This window comes from Sesamum indicum, linkage group LG6, assembly GCF_026168435.1.
Source record: "Sesamum indicum cultivar Baizhima isolate 11 linkage group LG6, ASM2616843v1, whole genome shotgun sequence".
Lineage (NCBI taxonomy): Eukaryota > Viridiplantae > Streptophyta > Magnoliopsida > Lamiales > Pedaliaceae > Sesamum > Sesamum indicum.
Genome location: NC_142662.1, coordinates 26,993,146 through 27,008,682, shown reverse-complemented (window position 1 = coordinate 27,008,682; position 15,537 = coordinate 26,993,146). Strand labels below are relative to the sequence as shown.

The 15,537-nt window shown below is 35.2% G+C and overlaps 4 protein-coding genes across 5 annotated transcripts; 3 read left to right on the top strand and 1 right to left on the bottom strand.

The window, feature by feature from the left end:
* The first annotated feature begins 1,429 nt into the window (after window positions 1–1,429).
* On the top strand, window positions 1,430–5,967 carry LPA1 (tetratricopeptide repeat (TPR)-containing protein). The gene is made up of 9 exons (XM_011081404.3): window positions 1,430–1,806; window positions 2,284–2,387; window positions 2,733–2,868; window positions 3,005–3,236; window positions 3,387–3,544; window positions 3,971–4,159; window positions 4,397–4,497; window positions 4,900–4,996; window positions 5,568–5,967. Exons 1-9 carry the CDS (start codon window positions 1,504–1,506, stop codon window positions 5,640–5,642), a joined length of 1,395 nt encoding a protein of 464 aa, XP_011079706.1. The 5' UTR covers window positions 1,430–1,503; the 3' UTR covers window positions 5,643–5,967.
* Window positions 5,968–8,759: 2,792 nt separating this feature from the next.
* On the top strand, window positions 8,760–9,438 carry LOC148787970 (rapid alkalinization factor-like). Its single transcript, XM_088881929.1, has one exon. It carries the CDS (start codon window positions 8,829–8,831, stop codon window positions 9,177–9,179), a length of 351 nt encoding a protein of 116 aa, XP_088738055.1. The 5' UTR covers window positions 8,760–8,828; the 3' UTR covers window positions 9,180–9,438.
* Window positions 9,439–10,817: 1,379 nt separating this feature from the next.
* On the top strand, window positions 10,818–11,622 carry TSPO (TSPO(outer membrane tryptophan-rich sensory protein)-like protein). Its single transcript, XM_011081406.3, has one exon. The coding sequence runs from the start codon at window positions 10,897–10,899 to the stop codon at window positions 11,467–11,469; it is 573 nt and encodes a 190-aa protein (XP_011079708.1). The 5' UTR covers window positions 10,818–10,896; the 3' UTR covers window positions 11,470–11,622.
* A 564-nt stretch (window positions 11,623–12,186) lies between these two features.
* LOC105163162 (2-oxoglutarate (2OG) and Fe(II)-dependent oxygenase superfamily protein) lies at window positions 12,187–14,838 on the bottom strand. Of its 2 annotated transcripts, none has more exons than XM_011081407.3 (4): window positions 14,345–14,837; window positions 14,227–14,258; window positions 13,026–13,232; window positions 12,187–12,771 (listed from the first exon to the last, which is right to left on the bottom strand). In XM_011081407.3, the coding sequence occupies exons 1-4, from the start codon at window positions 14,607–14,609 to the stop codon at window positions 12,463–12,465; spliced, it is 813 nt and encodes a 270-aa protein (XP_011079709.1). In that variant the 5' UTR covers window positions 14,610–14,837; the 3' UTR covers window positions 12,187–12,462. The 2 variants fall into 2 exon arrangements, with proteins under 2 accessions (XP_011079709.1, XP_088738211.1); XM_088882085.1 differs by having other exon boundaries at window positions 12,610–12,771; window positions 13,031–13,232; window positions 14,345–14,838.
* Window positions 14,839–15,537: the final 699 nt, after the last annotated feature.

Sequence of the window (15,537 nt, the reverse complement as noted above, 5' to 3'; positions counted from 1 at the left end):
TGATCTATCTCAAATGTTGATCTAATGAGATTGTTAGGATAGTCAACTGCGTAAACTAAAAGCAAACATTACAGTGATGTCTAAAGAGTGGTAGGAGATGTTTTTTTAGGAAAATCAGGTTTCATCAAATTAAATTAATTATATAATAAATATAATATATTATGTAATTGATTAATTTTTTAAAATTATACATAAATCACATAATAAATATGTTATATTTGTCGTATAATTAATTCTTATATGATCATATAATTGATACCATGGCAATTTATATGCTTCAAAAGAGGTTAGTAATTATATATATTGATTGCAAAGCGCTGTCCCTGCTATGTTTTCTTCTGAAAGTTGTGCGGCTAAGTACCAAAAATACTCTTGTTTATTAGATATATGTGTAATAAATTATAATGAGCTTATCTGAGATTTGGTATAATTATATATGAAAACTCTCTTGTTATTTAAAAAAATTATTAATACTTTCCTGATTTTAATGGACGTCTAATAATTAGCCAAATTTGTTAGGTTTTCATCTATTTTTATGGTGAACCGATCAAAATGTCCTTATGGATTAAAAATTATAATTTTATTTATTTTTTAAAATTTTTTGATCTTTTATGGATTAAGTGGATGGTGTTTTTTATGATTTTCCCATCCACCCCATTTGATTTTTTTTATAAATTTTTTATTTTTTAAGGAAAAAATAAAATAATATTGTAAAGACAAAGTTGATAATTCTATACTTCCATCCAATATATAATTTCATCAAACTTTAGAACTGTATTTATAACTTTTCAAATAACAAATGAGTATTTATATTATATCAAATCTCAAGGAAAGATGGTTGTAATTTTCGCGGTGACGAAAAAGAAATAGAACCCAAAAACAAAAAGTGAGCAAACACTTTGACTCAGCGTAATGCACATAAAGGAAGCAGCATTTTCAACAGTAATCTCAACTGCAAAATGTGGCACATGAAGTGAAAGCCACTCCCTTTCTCTTACTTTATTTTCCTGAATAAGTGAAGAAAGTTGCACAAAATTAAAAGTGCTTTATGCAGCTTGTTAAACGATCATCGTATTTAAAATTTTAAATTATTTAATATTAATATTTTAACATAATTGTGAAACTATGTATTTATGCAACACCAACATTCTTTTCCAATTTAGATGTACGAAAAGTGTATTTATGGAAAGTCTTCGCTGTGTATATATTATTGGGTCATGTGAAATATTTGAAGCCCAAGCCATTGGACTAACTGGTGGCCCAATTTGGGTCCAATTATGGTGATGTGTTGGGAAAATTAGTTTCACAGCCCAGCCCATTTATTTGACAAAGCCCAAACAAATGGGCTTTCTGTGGGTTGGGCCCATGCGGGGAACTATTTGAAAAAGACGAGAAACAAAAGGATTTTTATATTTAAAAAAAAAAAAAAAAGGGGGAAAAACAAAATATCGAGTGGCAACCGTTGGCACCGGATAAACTGATAATCTTGCCCATGAATTCTCAATGGCCGCGGCAAATTTTGCACCACCACTCCACCACCGCCATCGACATCATCCGCGGCTCTACCTGTCCGGTTGCTCACCCCCAAATTCAAGTTCATTGCTGATATCAAGAGCATGGTTTCTCAGGAGAAAACCAGCACTCTCCTCTTCTTTCTGGGTCTTAATTGAGCCCACGAGAAACACTCATGGCCAGCTAACCCATTGCTCTCCCTCCCCTTCTTCTCCTTCTACTTCGCCGGAAGTTAGTGCCCCCACGGCTGAGTCGTGTATCAACTTGGGTCTTTCCCTGTTTGCCAAAGGACGGGTACTTTTTTTAGTTCTGTTGTTTTTTATGCTTTCTTCGAGTTCATCGCGTATTATTCGAGACGGAGGATGTGTAATAATTTCCCCTACATGTTCGCTAGCGGCAGTATTTCTTTTTCATTGATTATATTAAGATGGACGCACGCACGAAATCACGCTGATTATAGTTTTCTTTAAGTGATGACGATTGTATTATCTACTTCTGTTATTCGGTTTACAATGTGCATTCATTGAGATTTAGGGTTGAAAATTGAAATTAACTGCTCAATTCAACGTGAAATCAATCATCTGAAGCTCGGAGGAGACTAGTTCTCGTCCCTATATTTCTGTCTGGTGTAAAATATGGTGGTCTGGAGTTCTTTCACTGATAGTTAACGAACATGTCAAGGAATTCCCGGTATACGTTCCTTTGTATTTGCTTTTTGGGGGAAGCCAGTGCAAGAATCAGTATAAATGTCATTCAAAATTTGTATTCCAGGTTAAAGATGCTTTGGCTCAGTTTGACACTGCTCTTACTTTGGATCCCAACCCTGTGGAAGCTCAAGCTGCTCTGTACAACAAAGCCTGTTGTCATGCCTACAGGTAAGATTTAAGTCTTTGTCAATCTCTGATCTGAAATTTGGAGGGTTTTTACAAATTCTATACAGTAGAAGGTTCCAATTCTAGTTGGCAATTTGAAGGATGCTATAAATTCAATCTAGCAGGACAAATTCTCATGTCGGAGATATGAACTATGTATGCAAAGGCAACATATTATTTCAGGCACCTCAACGAGAAATATGTAAATGCTGCAAAATGCCAGGTCTCAAGATGGAGCAAGACCACTCTATTGTGATCATGATTTTTACATGTCACATTCAAGTATTTTCTATATTTAACAATTGTAAATACCAGGATCTTATTTTTCTTGTTTACTCTTTGAGGCAGGGAGGAAGCAAAGAAAGCTGCCGACTGTTTGCGCACAGCTTTGAGAGAATACGACCTCAAGTTTGGCACCATATTAAATGATCCTGATTTGGCCTCATTTAGAGCAATGCCCGAATTCAAGGAGTTGCAAGAAGAGGTTAGCTGCTCAAAGCTGGCCACATCTTCTCATTTTATCTACTTCTGGACATATGTAGATAACTTTTAACCGTCTTTGATCATGATGTGTAAGCTTGCACTGGTATTCTCCCCGCTTTTTCTTTTACCATCAACAGGCTAGATTGGGTGGAGAAGACGTAGGCTACAGTTTCCGGAGGGATCTTAAACTCATCAGCGAGGTCCAAGCTCCATTCCGTGGGATAAGGAGATTTTTCTATGTGGCACTGACGGCCGCTGCAGGAATTTCATTGTTATTCACCATACCTAGGCTGCTCCGTGCTATTCAAGGGGGTGATGGTGCTCCTGGCCTATTGGAGACTTCGGGAAATGCAGCAATAAACATAGGAGGTAAACACTGGCATATTTTCCTTTATATGAACCATGTGTTATTTTCATATTTACATGTTCACATAATTGGATGATGTAATTATTTGTTTGCATGAATCGCGAAATACTTGTTACAGAAATCAATTAAGTTTTTGACTCAGTATGGTGCAGGTATCATTGTTCTTGTGGCTTTATTTTTTTGGGACAACAAGAAAGAGGAGGAACAACTTGCACAAATTACAAGGAACGAAACTCTATCAAGGCTGCCTCTGCGCCTTTCAACTAACAGGATTGTGGAACTTGTTCAGCTACGAGACACAGCAAGGCCTGTTAGTAACTCTTCTTCTCTACCCTTTTGCATTCTTTCAGTTCTTACGTATTGGTGGTAAAATTAGGAGGGAGAAGAAAATTCCACTGGTAACTCTAGTTTTTTGGCATATCAACATAATATGTACTGAAGCTTCTTGTTTGCACCTCAGCTGGATTGTTTTTACACCCTTTTCTTTTGTAAACAAATTGCTTCCATTTTTTAGATTTCTTCTCTTTATATCTCTTAGATGAACATTTTCTCTCGTTTTTTGCTTTCTCCTTGTGGTGGCATTGAGTATCTGTCCTTTTATTATATTCTATTGTTGTGTAACCCTTGGAAGCTGTTGCATGCTCTCGAAGCGTGAATAGCTCTCTCTCTTTCTCTCCACCAATTTTGCCTTATGTCAGTTTCTTAAAATGATACTATAGCTGAGTATTGATTGTAGGTTATTTTGGCTGGCGATAAAGAAACAGTTGCTTCAGCCATGCGGAAGGCTGAGAGGTTCCGAACAGAGCTTCTTAGGAGAGGAGTTATTCTGGTTCCTGTTGTATGGGGCCAGGGCAGAGAACCACAAGTGGAAAGAAAAGGCTTCGGCCTTTCTCCAAAGGCAACTGCATCACTTCCATCTATAGGGGTAATACTGTGTAGAAAGTTTAATTTCTCATTCAATTATGTACAATAAATTGGTCTCTCTTACATATCCTTATGATTGCCCGTACCATGCTTAACTTGAAAAACAATAAACCACATTGTACATCACATATTTCTAAAGTGTTCTCTCTTCTCATGGATCCACAATAAAATATTGGACATCTACTTGTGTCTGTTTCTGTATGTGTTGGTTGATGAATTCTGCTCTTTTTTTCCATAGGAAGAGTTTGATAAGCGAGCTCAGTCTATAGTTGCACAATCAAAAATTAAAGCAGAGATTCGATTCCGAGCGGAAGTGGTGTCACCTGCTGAATGGGAAAGGTCGGTAATTGCAAGGTTTTATCAAGTATATGTTTAGTCTCATACAGTTTCAAGGATAAGAAAAGTATCTCTTACTACCTGTATCAAGCTTTGCCTGGTTCTGGAAGAAGACATCAAATTCACTTCTGAATGTATCTTGTATCAAACTCTTTTGATCAGTTATTTTAATATAAAGTGATGTACATAATCCTAAATAATCAATAAATCTCTTTGCAAAATGTGTGAAAAATCTCTCCACAAACATTGGCTGTACATGAGTTCTCAATTCTCCTCCTTCTCTATGTGCGTACTTTTAATGAAACAGAAAGTTTATAAATGGATTGTATATGTTATTTCCATGCGTAGTTTCTACACTACATAAGGCTTTGACTGCATAAGGCCTTTTGGATTTCTCCTTTCCAGGTGGATCAGAGATCAACAGAAGTCTGAAGGCATAACTCCTGGCGAAGATGTGTACATAATTCTCCGTCTAGATGGTCGTGTTCGGAAATCGGGGCGGGTTAGTGATCCTTTGTTTAATTATAATCATCAAACAGTAGAATCAATACAAGCATAGTTAGCATTTGATTATCGTGTCTAATATGCTGTTGAAATTTACAAGTCGCTATTTGTCCACCAAGTTGATGAAATTATATGTAAACCAAGTTGGTGGAAATTTTGTCAGCAGTGATATGATGCACATTTCCTCGGAAAAGTCCAGTGAAGAAAGACAACATTTTTTGGGCTCCTCGTCATTAAAAGTTGACGTCTTCCTCACCTATTTTGCCCTTGTTTTAAATTTGATGATCACAAGGTTTTCTTACATCAGCCATCACGAATCCAGTTAATTTCTTATAGGTTTCTGCTCAGTTGAAAAATCTGTTTTATCGCATTTTTTTTTCCCTTCATTATTTATTGCATTTGTTGAAGTGCTGATGTCAAAATTGAGAACTAAATAAATGTTGATATCATAAAAAGCCTGTGAGACACGAAAGCATTTAGGGACTTCTTGATACGTCGTTGGTGTTTCTATGCTGGTACAATATAATTAGGCTATGTTGACGGATATGTATTGCCATTTGCTTTTACAGGGGATGCCTGATTGGCAAGAAATTGTGAAGGAAGTACCCCCAATGGAAGCATTTTTGAGCAAGCTAGAAAGATAATGCAAGTTCTACGGGATTGTTAGTGCATTCAAGGTGAATATACAGATCACTTAGCTTAATTGGTCTTCTATTCAACTTATGACTATATATCTGAATTTCTTCTGACAAATCTCATAAATTTGCTTCCAAAATTGATCTTTCCCGTGTGCACATTGATTTCTTCATATATTCAGATTTGTAGAGTGATTGTAATATTTTTCTATTAGTTAAAAGAATGTGATATCATTTATTTGAAGCCTTCTCTGTTTACCAAACCTCTTGAGCATTGGTAAGCACGAGACTTAGTCCATTTCTGTAATTAATTTGTTTTGGGACTCTTTAGAAATCTCGACTATCCACACATTTCTTTTTTACTATTACACTAAAAATTTCTAGATTTAAGTGATGAGGTTTAATTTATGCAGTGAGGTTGAGGTCTCATTATTATAAGATTGTGATTAAATCCCACAAATATGTGGATTTTTGTCTATTTTAATAATATTTATTTATTTTAATAATAGTTGTTCGTTGATTATAACACATTAATTATTGATATGTTGATTGATATCTATCGGGAAAAAAGAAGTTTTTCATATGTTGATTATTACAGTGTTAAGGATTGAAATTCATGAGGTAATTTATACATAATCTATACACTTTAAAAGAAAGAGAGAGAAAAAGAAAATCCTCGATTTGATTGGTGAAGGACAAAGTTTGAATGGAAATGATCCTTAGTGTTATAACTTATTGAATTTCCATATGAGTATTTATTTAAGGTGAATGTTTGTATTCTTAAAAGGTTGGAGATTAATATATAGAAAAACTATCATTTTCGATGGTAGGTATTGAAAGATTCATGGCATTGAGGTTGAGGGATCCAACTTGTGTTCTGGTTCTGGACAACAATGAGGACACGGTTGAACCGCTACAAAACATGCATATAAAAACCACCTTCTCTACTCATTCAAATATTATTATTATTATTATTATTATTATTATCACCGCCTCCTAACTATAAATTCCCAACTCTCTAATCTTTGTGGTAGGTTTAATTGCTGCTAATATTTTAATAGGTTTTGGGGGGTGGGTTTATGATGGTTCTTTCCCTATATCATATCCTCCTCCTCTCCTCATATATATGTTGACCAACACTTTTCAACTCTTCAAACTTACACATTCATTAATTAATATACTTACAATACAAATTTATCTGTTTCGGAATATAAATTTCTATTTATTTGAAAGGATTTTATAATAATATTTTAAAATAACTAATTCTATTTATCAGATAGTTAAATAACTTTAAATTAAAAATATTAATATGGCGAGAAATTTCAGTAATGATGTCATGAATATTTACTTATTTTTATTAAATAATAATTGAAATAATGAAAATTCATTGTATTTTTTATAATTATTATCTCTTGTTTACTCAAAAGGTGTTCATATTTTTTATAATTATATTTGTATCATTCTCTCTTGTTTTTACTTAATTGGAAGACGAGGTTTTAATTGCAATATATCCTAATAATAAAGTTGGAGAAGCAGCTTTAATCGGAAGAGGGAGTAGAATTTTGAAACAATAAGATATATATGTATTAGCCAAAAAGTAGTAGTGATAGAGATGAGCAAGTTTTTTTATTTAATTACTTGATATATATGACAGCTGATTTTATTCCCTTCTTTTCATATATCTACTTAACATGTTCTCCACTACATACCAACATTAGTCAACACAATTATTTTATTTTTTCTACAAAAATTATATTTTCATTCCCATTAAATCTAATAATAAAAATTCTCATCTGTATAAACCATAATTCAGACCAACTCACAAATTTGAAAACTAAAGAGGTTGCAAAAGTTGTGACTTTATATTAACTTTAGTATTATTAATGTATTAGACAATTCTAAAAACAATTTCAGATTAATTAATTGATGGTTTGCGTTGAAATTTGTGAAAGCATGATTGGTAAGTTCAACTACCGCACAACACCCAAATATAAAATTAGTGTGGACAAAGGTTTTCAAAATTCCTTCTACAACAATATAATTATGATTAAATTATTGATTTTCAAGAATTCATATATATAATTAAAGACCAAAGTATCCATCTCTTCAATTTATTCATATCTTAATTTTTTCAACTTTCTTCATTTTTCATAATTATCTTTTGCTAGTTTTTTCTCCTCATTCATTTTTCTCTTATGTATATATATATATTTTAAGTTATTCTTAAAAGTTCTTTAATAAATAACCATTTTTTTAACATGTAAATAACATTGTACTTAAATGTATACCCACTAAAATACCCTGAAACATATAATTTATTTTAAACAAAATTACCACTTCTTTTGAATGTTTCTATCATGCACATTTAGGAAAAAGATAGTTTAGTTTTACCTTTATTATTTTATATAATTAAATAAAAAAATAAAAATTATGCAGACGCATCAAGTGTGCTATAATAACTATTTTTAAGAGATAATTACACTCTCTTCCCCTGAGATTTAGTGTAATTATCCATAGACTCTATGTGGTTTAGGAAATTACATTTAGCACTCTTGAAGTTTGTTTTCATCTAATAAATAAATTTCTCTATTAGTCGAAATTCACTGAATTTGCTGATATTATTGAATGAAAATTGATATTTATCCTTAATTGACTTATTACTAACTTATTGCAGTCAAATAATTTTTTTCGAACTAAACTATCCTTATAATAGTAAAGATATACCTCCTCACATGCATTAATATGTGAAGATGTATGAGGGTAATTTGATCATAAAAAGGCAATAAATTAGTAACAAGTAAATCGAAGGTAAGTATAAACTTTTTTTTTATTTTCTTGTTAATATCAGCATATTCAGTGAATTTTGACTAATGAATGGACTTATTTGTTAGACGGAAGTCAAATGTGCTAATGTAGTTTCTCAAACTATAAGAAATTTTTGTGTAATTATATGAAATCTCAAGGGGTGAGAGTATAATTATCCCTAATGTGGTTACCTAAAAACAACTATTTTTGTGATTACCATTATATTAGGGTGACGTGTAGTGGCAATTTGGTTAATACGGGGAATATTGGAACCAAATTCTTAATCCCCCAACTACTTAAAACGGCCTTGCAGCCCGCTCAGTTTTCTTTCTCAATTAAACAAAACTAAAAGGAGCTCTTCCCTTTTTGAACCTCTGAAACAATTGATAAATGACGAAATCTCGCCTTTTCCGCCTCCTTATCCCCGCCGTGGTGGTGGCCGCTCTCTTCCTCAGCACCGCGGATGCAGGAGAGGACTTCAGCTGGATTCCTATGAGTAAACCGGTTACTTGCCAGGGATCACTCGCGGAGTGCATGGCCGATGGTACAGGGGAGTTCGAGATGGACTCCGAAGTCAACCGGCGGATATTAGCAACCACTAGGTACATCAGCTATAATGCTCTCCAGGCGAACAACGTCCCCTGCTCCCGGCGAGGCGCTTCGTACTACAACTGTCGACCAGGTGCTGAAGCTAATCCCTACACACGATCATGCAGTGCTGCCACACAGTGCCGTAGTTAAATTGGTTTTTTTCTTTTATTTGTGGCGTCTTGTTTTACATATATGTGTATGTATTATAGCAGGTATGATGTTGTAATAGTTGATTTTTCTTGTTTGAAGATCTGAATTATACACTCTATCCTGCGTGTGGTGTATTTTTGGCATGTGTATTCTTCTTCTTTCCTTTTCCCTTTTTCCTTTTCTTGGATAATGTTTACACGTTTCTTCTAAATTAACTGATTTACAGAACTATGTTATAGTGGTACTGATTTATCCATCAGGACCGGAGAGCTCCTATTGTTTTTGCTCAATATCTATATTTCTTTTATGAACATTGTTTCTACTGATTTACCAATAGGAAGTTGGATTGAACTTATGTTAATTCATAATCTTGAAAGGAGACAGCATATATATTATTTGTATATTATTTCTCTCCCTTCCCCCTTCTACTGGAGATTGCGTCATAGGAGGGAAAGGGAAGAAAGAAAAGATTCATTTGGTTGGCAGGAAAAACCAACGGAGAAGGATCGAAGAAAAGGAGCTGTTTGAAAGAGACAAATTAGCAATTAATGTTTGGCAATTTGGCAGTAAGGGGAAAGGGAAGGGAAGTTGGAGAGGGAGAACCTCTTTTTCGCTAGTTGCCGGATATCCAGTGGTTTTTCCCTCCTACTATAAGCAGAAAGTTCAATGAACATTGGATCCAGTAAACTCAATCTGTTTTTTTTTTATATACTTTCTCTCTCTAGAAAACAAGCCAATCTTAATTGAACCAGTCTGCTTTCAGCTTCGGTCGCGCGCGTAGGTAGCAAATATAGCTTAATTATTTGGTGAGGGAGAAAACAAAAGAAGAAAAATGGCGAAGATTTTCATGTATGAAGAGAGTGAAACAGGTAGAATAAGTCAAAAGAGGAGAAAGAATAATTTTTTTTTTTCTTTTTTGTTTTTCCCCGGAGAATTAGGCGAATGTTCCCCAGATCTTCTTGCCAGGACTCGTCCTCTCCAACTCCAACAACTTTTAAAGATGCAACAGTAGCTCACCAAACATCAGTTCAGTGTACAGCATAGATAATACATATAGGATTCTTCTTCACGATATTAACATTTTAATACATGAATAACTCTAGTTTACATCCAACTTAGTCATGTTCAAATTAATCGCATGCCAACTACAGTAGGCTAGCGATTGCTAAATTTAACATATAACTATTCACATCGCAATTATAATTATATTACTAGAGTTAGTACTTTTGATTGTTATAATTTAGACAGACTGCAATACTCTTTAATTAATATATTTATTTATGTACCAACATAATTATATCTTAACCAATTTTTTCCTTAATATTATTTTCTAGCCATGCATATTTTATAATAATTATATTGATATTCTAACAATTCAACACAAGCATATCAGCGACAAACTCTAATTAGTTCAACATTTTTATTTGTCCTGAAAATTTGTTAACAGAAATGAAGTTATAATTCATCAATCCTGATGCGGATAGGATAATTAGTTCACACCGGATCCTTCAAATTGTGGGTCAAATGACCAGTCACTTCACCATATCCCCCCACGTGTAAACATTCTCTCCCCCTCCCCGCCGCGTGGCCTCCTTCTCCATGCAAATCTACCAGATAAACACGCTCTGCTCTATAAACTCTCTACCTCTCCGCCATCTCTACCGCAATCCCCTCTTCTCTCAACCTTAATTTCGACCTCCCTCACAAAACTCTAACCATGGCCTCCCAAGATCTCAAACACCGAACCAAACAACAAGAACAAACCCAACCAGAAGTGATTACCGCTGACACTAGTACTGGCGACGCAAAGCAAAAGAAAACCGGCACGGCGCGGCGGGGCCTCCGCTCATTGATCGTCGCCGTCGCCTTCCCATTATCCCTCGCACTTCTCGATATCTTCTACTTCGGATCCAGCAAGCGCTACCGCAGCCTCCACAAGCCCTTCTACTTCCCGCCTCTTTGGGCCCTGCACGCCGCCTGTCTGGCGACTGCGTTCCTGTCGGGCCTCTCGGCGTGGCTTGTCTGGGCCGAAGGAGGATTCCACCGCAATCCCACCGCTTTGATTCTATACTTGGGGCAGCTGGCGATCACCCTCGGATGGTACCCGGTTGTGTTCGGGGCGGGGGCGATACGTGTCGGGTTGGTCCTGTGTGGCGTGCTGTTCGGAGTGCTGGTGGGGTGCACGAGGATATTTAGGAATATGAACCCGATTGCTGGGGATCTAGTGAAGGCGTGTTTGGTGTGGGCGGTGCTTCTTTCTGTTGTGAATGTTAGGCTTGTGTATCAATGATGAGAGAAATTCTCTCTTGTCATGGTCTTTTCATACGTGTATGCATGCAGCAGGTGGTTCTGATCTCTCTCTCTCGTTGATCAGCTCTTTCTCTCTCTATATCTATATGTAAAAATATGTTACAATTTGGGAATATTAGGACTGTTAGATGAACCATATCCGTTAAGACATGAATGCGGTTTTACAGTTTGTCTGTGTAGTGTGTGTAAAACAACATGCATGGTGTTGAGCAAGTAGTGTAACCATTCGCCAGGTTGATGGCCGAGAAGAATCCCTTTAAAATCTTTGCCTACCACCATTTTTATATCATTTTCTCATTTCCTTGGTAATGAAGATTATATTATATGAAACGAGGACATGTACGTGGGATATATAAATAGTGGGTATTCATGGTAACTTCTCTAAGAAAACTCAACTCATTATAATTATCTGTATACAGTTTGGGTAAGAATGCAATCAGATCGAACTGAAATGAGTTGGCACTGGTGGCAGTAGCCGTACAAAATTTTAAGCTTTGTTTTAACAGTGTCTCTGGCAATCAACTGACGCAATAGCAGTAAATGAAGTCAGTTCGGTTTAACAGCGAGTGAGTTTGGGCTGTCCTGTACTCGAAAAGACATTGAGGAATATTCAGATTTTTAGTGCAAGTTTGCCAATAACAAATCTAGAGGTGTCTAAAATTTTTTAGTCAAATACCCCGATTTTGTGAACCGCCAATTCAGAAAATCCAAGTGTGGGAACACAACCGAACAGAAATCATGTAACGAATACACGTCTTCCAAAATTGAAATAAATTGGACACGCAACGCGTCATCCTCGCGTCGTGGGCGCTCTCTCTAACCCCACAACCAACAGCTCCCATAGGTTTTATGGACAGACAAATACGCTAAGAGCCATTTTGCTGATTGGAATTCTAAGATAGAATATTATGCGTTGTACATGTGGCGTCGCTGCATTTATGATTTGCTCTAGCTCAATTGGAGCTGTTTGCTTCTATCTCGTTGGACAGAGCCGCCTCAGAGTCACAGATATCCTCCTCTTCTGGTTGATTTCTTGCCCTTCCCATGTCTGAAAACCAGGCTTGCGATTTATCTCATGCTTCCACATATACCGTGCCTCTCCCCACATCAACACTACAGAACCTGGGGTCAGAAGTACTGGAATCTTTGCTTCTTTCTTGACATTTTCAAGATGACTGATTTCAGCTTCTGCTGGACTAAAATGCATGACACATGATGACTCCAAGGAGATTATCGCTATTCCATCTTCGAAACGCATAAGGTCAACATGTGCACAAATTCCCTACATTCCAACGACAAGACGATATGAAAGAGCGGAAAAACGCATTAGCAATCTAGTTCAGAGGGACAAAAGAGACACCAGTACTTTTCTTTCTCAGGACAAAAATTCGCAGTTAACTAAGAAAGATAACTAGAACCTACAACTGTCATCCATTAGAAGCAACATTTGACAGTAAGTTAGCCAAAGATAAATATATCGTCACATGATGACACTGTAAACCAGATAAAATGAGCAATACAAGAACCAAAACGCACCTCACCTGGTTGGTATATGTTCACTATCAATTGGTTGAAAAGAGGTTCTCGCCACAATAACTCCGGTGGAAATAGATGAGATTCTTTACTGTTATCACTAGATATAAAGTCCATGGTTTCGGAAAAATAACCACTTAATAAAATATTCTCACGGATATAATATGAGAGTTCAAGGGCCCAAGTGGGAAGATCGCCAAACCTCATTGCCTGCATTCAATGAAATCGCTTAGAATAAAAGCTTTCAAGGATGTTATACTCAGGATAATCACTTGTAAGCTAATCACCATGCACCTCAGAGAAACAAATAAAGATGAGCAAAGAACCAGCTCCAAAACCCATGAATGGGGAAATACATACAGAATAGAGAGATGAAGGTTCCCAGTATGTAAATTTAACCAGTGTAGACTAGGTGCCCAGAGTGATGCCATCCTCTGACACAGGTACTTCTATTTTGAGTACAGCCTTAGAAGGAAACTGAAGCTAACTCATATAATCCCACTTGCGAAGATGGTGAACTCTTCTAAGGAAAAGAGAGGAAACCAAGACACCCTCTTCTGACACAATACCTTTTATCATTGATCAGAGGGTTATACTTGGTGTTCATCTGGAGCATTTCACCTATGCACTCGATACTACCATTTTAATTGGAATATTTCTGTAAATAATGATTGTATCTTGAATGGTCTAAACTCTGAGTCTTGAGCCATTATGGACTCTTTTCGTTTGATGCAAGTCTAAGAAAAAGAGTTTCCTCCAATAAGAGACACTATCAACATTCACCAGTACAAGACACCTTACCAACTGCCACATTCCACAGGGAAAGAGAATTGCCTTATGCTTTTCCCTTCTCTATCCCTCCATGTTTCCTCAAAAAAAAAAAAAAAGAAAAGCAAAGAGTTATACTGTCCGCTTTCATCATTTCTTAATTAGAAATTCCAGCAATGAAACTCATCTATTGCCAAAAAACGTACTTTAGGGGATACCAAACCATCCATTTTAAGTTCAGCAAGCAAACAACTTATTTGGCCTCCTTAGCAAACTTATGCTTCTCATCTGAGCATACAACTCCATATTCAACTGTTTCGCCGCATTTATTCATAAACCAAACAGTTCATTGCATATGCCAAACAACAAAAACAGTTGGCAAACTAAAACGTAAAGAAAAATTAAGACTAAGAAACGAGGGAAAATCTATGAAAACCTGATTTTGCGAGGCTTCAGTCAAATATCCCTCTGCATCCAATAAAATCCAAGCATAAATTATTCTCACCATAAGGTGTTAATCATTGTTTAAGAAAAGCGCAAAATAACTGGATCACCTTTCTCAAGAGCAGAAATCAAGGAGGCCTGCTGATCGGTAGACAAAAAGTCCCTGCCGATCCAGAGGCCTTTGATTTCAGTAATCGGCTCCCAAATATCGGTATCCCCAAATATCGTATGATGCTTTACGACTTCATCCGTCGAATCACTGACTTGAACTCGTCCTTGCCGATGATGCGAAGATTCGCCGTCGCTGTCCGATGATGAATCTCCAAATGCTTCCCTCAGAATCGCTTTTAGCTCCTCCCCCTCCTCGTCCTCCATTTCTCCCCTTTGTTCACCTGATTATTCTCGTTTATCTTCTCATCAACACAATTGATATCCCAATCGTTTTCTCTTTTGCAATTATCATTAAATATTCTGTCAAGTATTTGAAGGTTTTAATAAAATCTCTCGAACAAACCTTAAACAGAAAAATGATGAATTTGCAATCAGTGTACTGTTCACACACGAACCCTAATCCCAACTCTAATTTCTGGTAATAAAAATATATTAATATAATATATAATCTTAAATATGAACTATAAAAAGAAATTTTAAGAGACATATTACTATAATATGTTATTCCAATATTATGAATATAACTTCATTATTACATATCTATATACCTTTTTTTAAGAGCATATCTACACTACTTTAGTAGTAACATGATTGGTAAAAATATACACATAATTTTGGGAGTATTTGCAAAAATTTTTGCTTTTTAGAGAAGTAATGTTTATAAAAGAAAAAATAAAAGTTGTAGTAGAATAAAAAATAGATAATATTTACTAAAGAAATGTGAAAAACAAATAAATGACTATTCAATTCATACATATTAAAAAAAGATATTAGTTAGTTTCATATTTATTTTTTTTAAATATTACCAAAAATTTGTTTGTTATCGAAATAATATAATTAGATGATACAGCAGATAAAATATAAAAAATTTTAAAATATTAAATATTTGAAAGTGTAAATTCGATTATTGTAAAATTATTCAAATTATTTAAAAATTTAATATCAACTTTAAATATATAATTTTAAAAATAAACTAAAAACGTAAAATTGATTAGAGATTATTATAATAAGGGTAACAATAAAAAAAAAAATCAAAGCAGTTGAGGTATGCTTCTAACTTTTGGCCTAACAATATTTTTTTTAGTCTTTTCAGAAGTATAATCTGGCATCTCAAACCATTCAAAAGTATTTC

Excerpts from the sequence above, each read along its gene's own strand:
- LPA1 (XM_011081404.3), top strand. The coding sequence starts at position 1,504 with ATGGCCGCGGCAAATTTTGCACCACCACTCCACCACCGCCATCGACAT. Across the intron at positions 1,807-2,283 it reads CCCTGTTTGCCAAAGGACGG|GTTAAAGATGCTTTGGCTCA; the intron begins GTACTTTTTTTA and ends TTTGTATTCCAG. Across the intron at positions 4,997-5,567 it reads GTGTTCGGAAATCGGGGCGG|GGGATGCCTGATTGGCAAGA; the intron begins GTTAGTGATCCT and ends TTGCTTTTACAG.
- LOC148787970 (XM_088881929.1), top strand. The coding sequence starts at position 8,829 with ATGACGAAATCTCGCCTTTTCCGCCTCCTTATCCCCGCCGTGGTGGTG.
- TSPO (XM_011081406.3), top strand. The coding sequence starts at position 10,897 with ATGGCCTCCCAAGATCTCAAACACCGAACCAAACAACAAGAACAAACC.
- LOC105163162 (XM_011081407.3), bottom strand. The coding sequence starts at position 14,609 with ATGGAGGACGAGGAGGGGGAGGAGCTAAAAGCGATTCTGAGGGAAGCA. Across the intron at positions 14,259-14,344 it reads GATTTCTGCTCTTGAGAAAG|AGGGATATTTGACTGAAGCC; the intron begins GTGATCCAGTTA and ends TATTGGATGCAG. Across the intron at positions 12,772-13,025 it reads ACATATACCAACCAGGTGAG|GGAATTTGTGCACATGTTGA; the intron begins GTGCGTTTTGGT and ends GTTGGAATGTAG.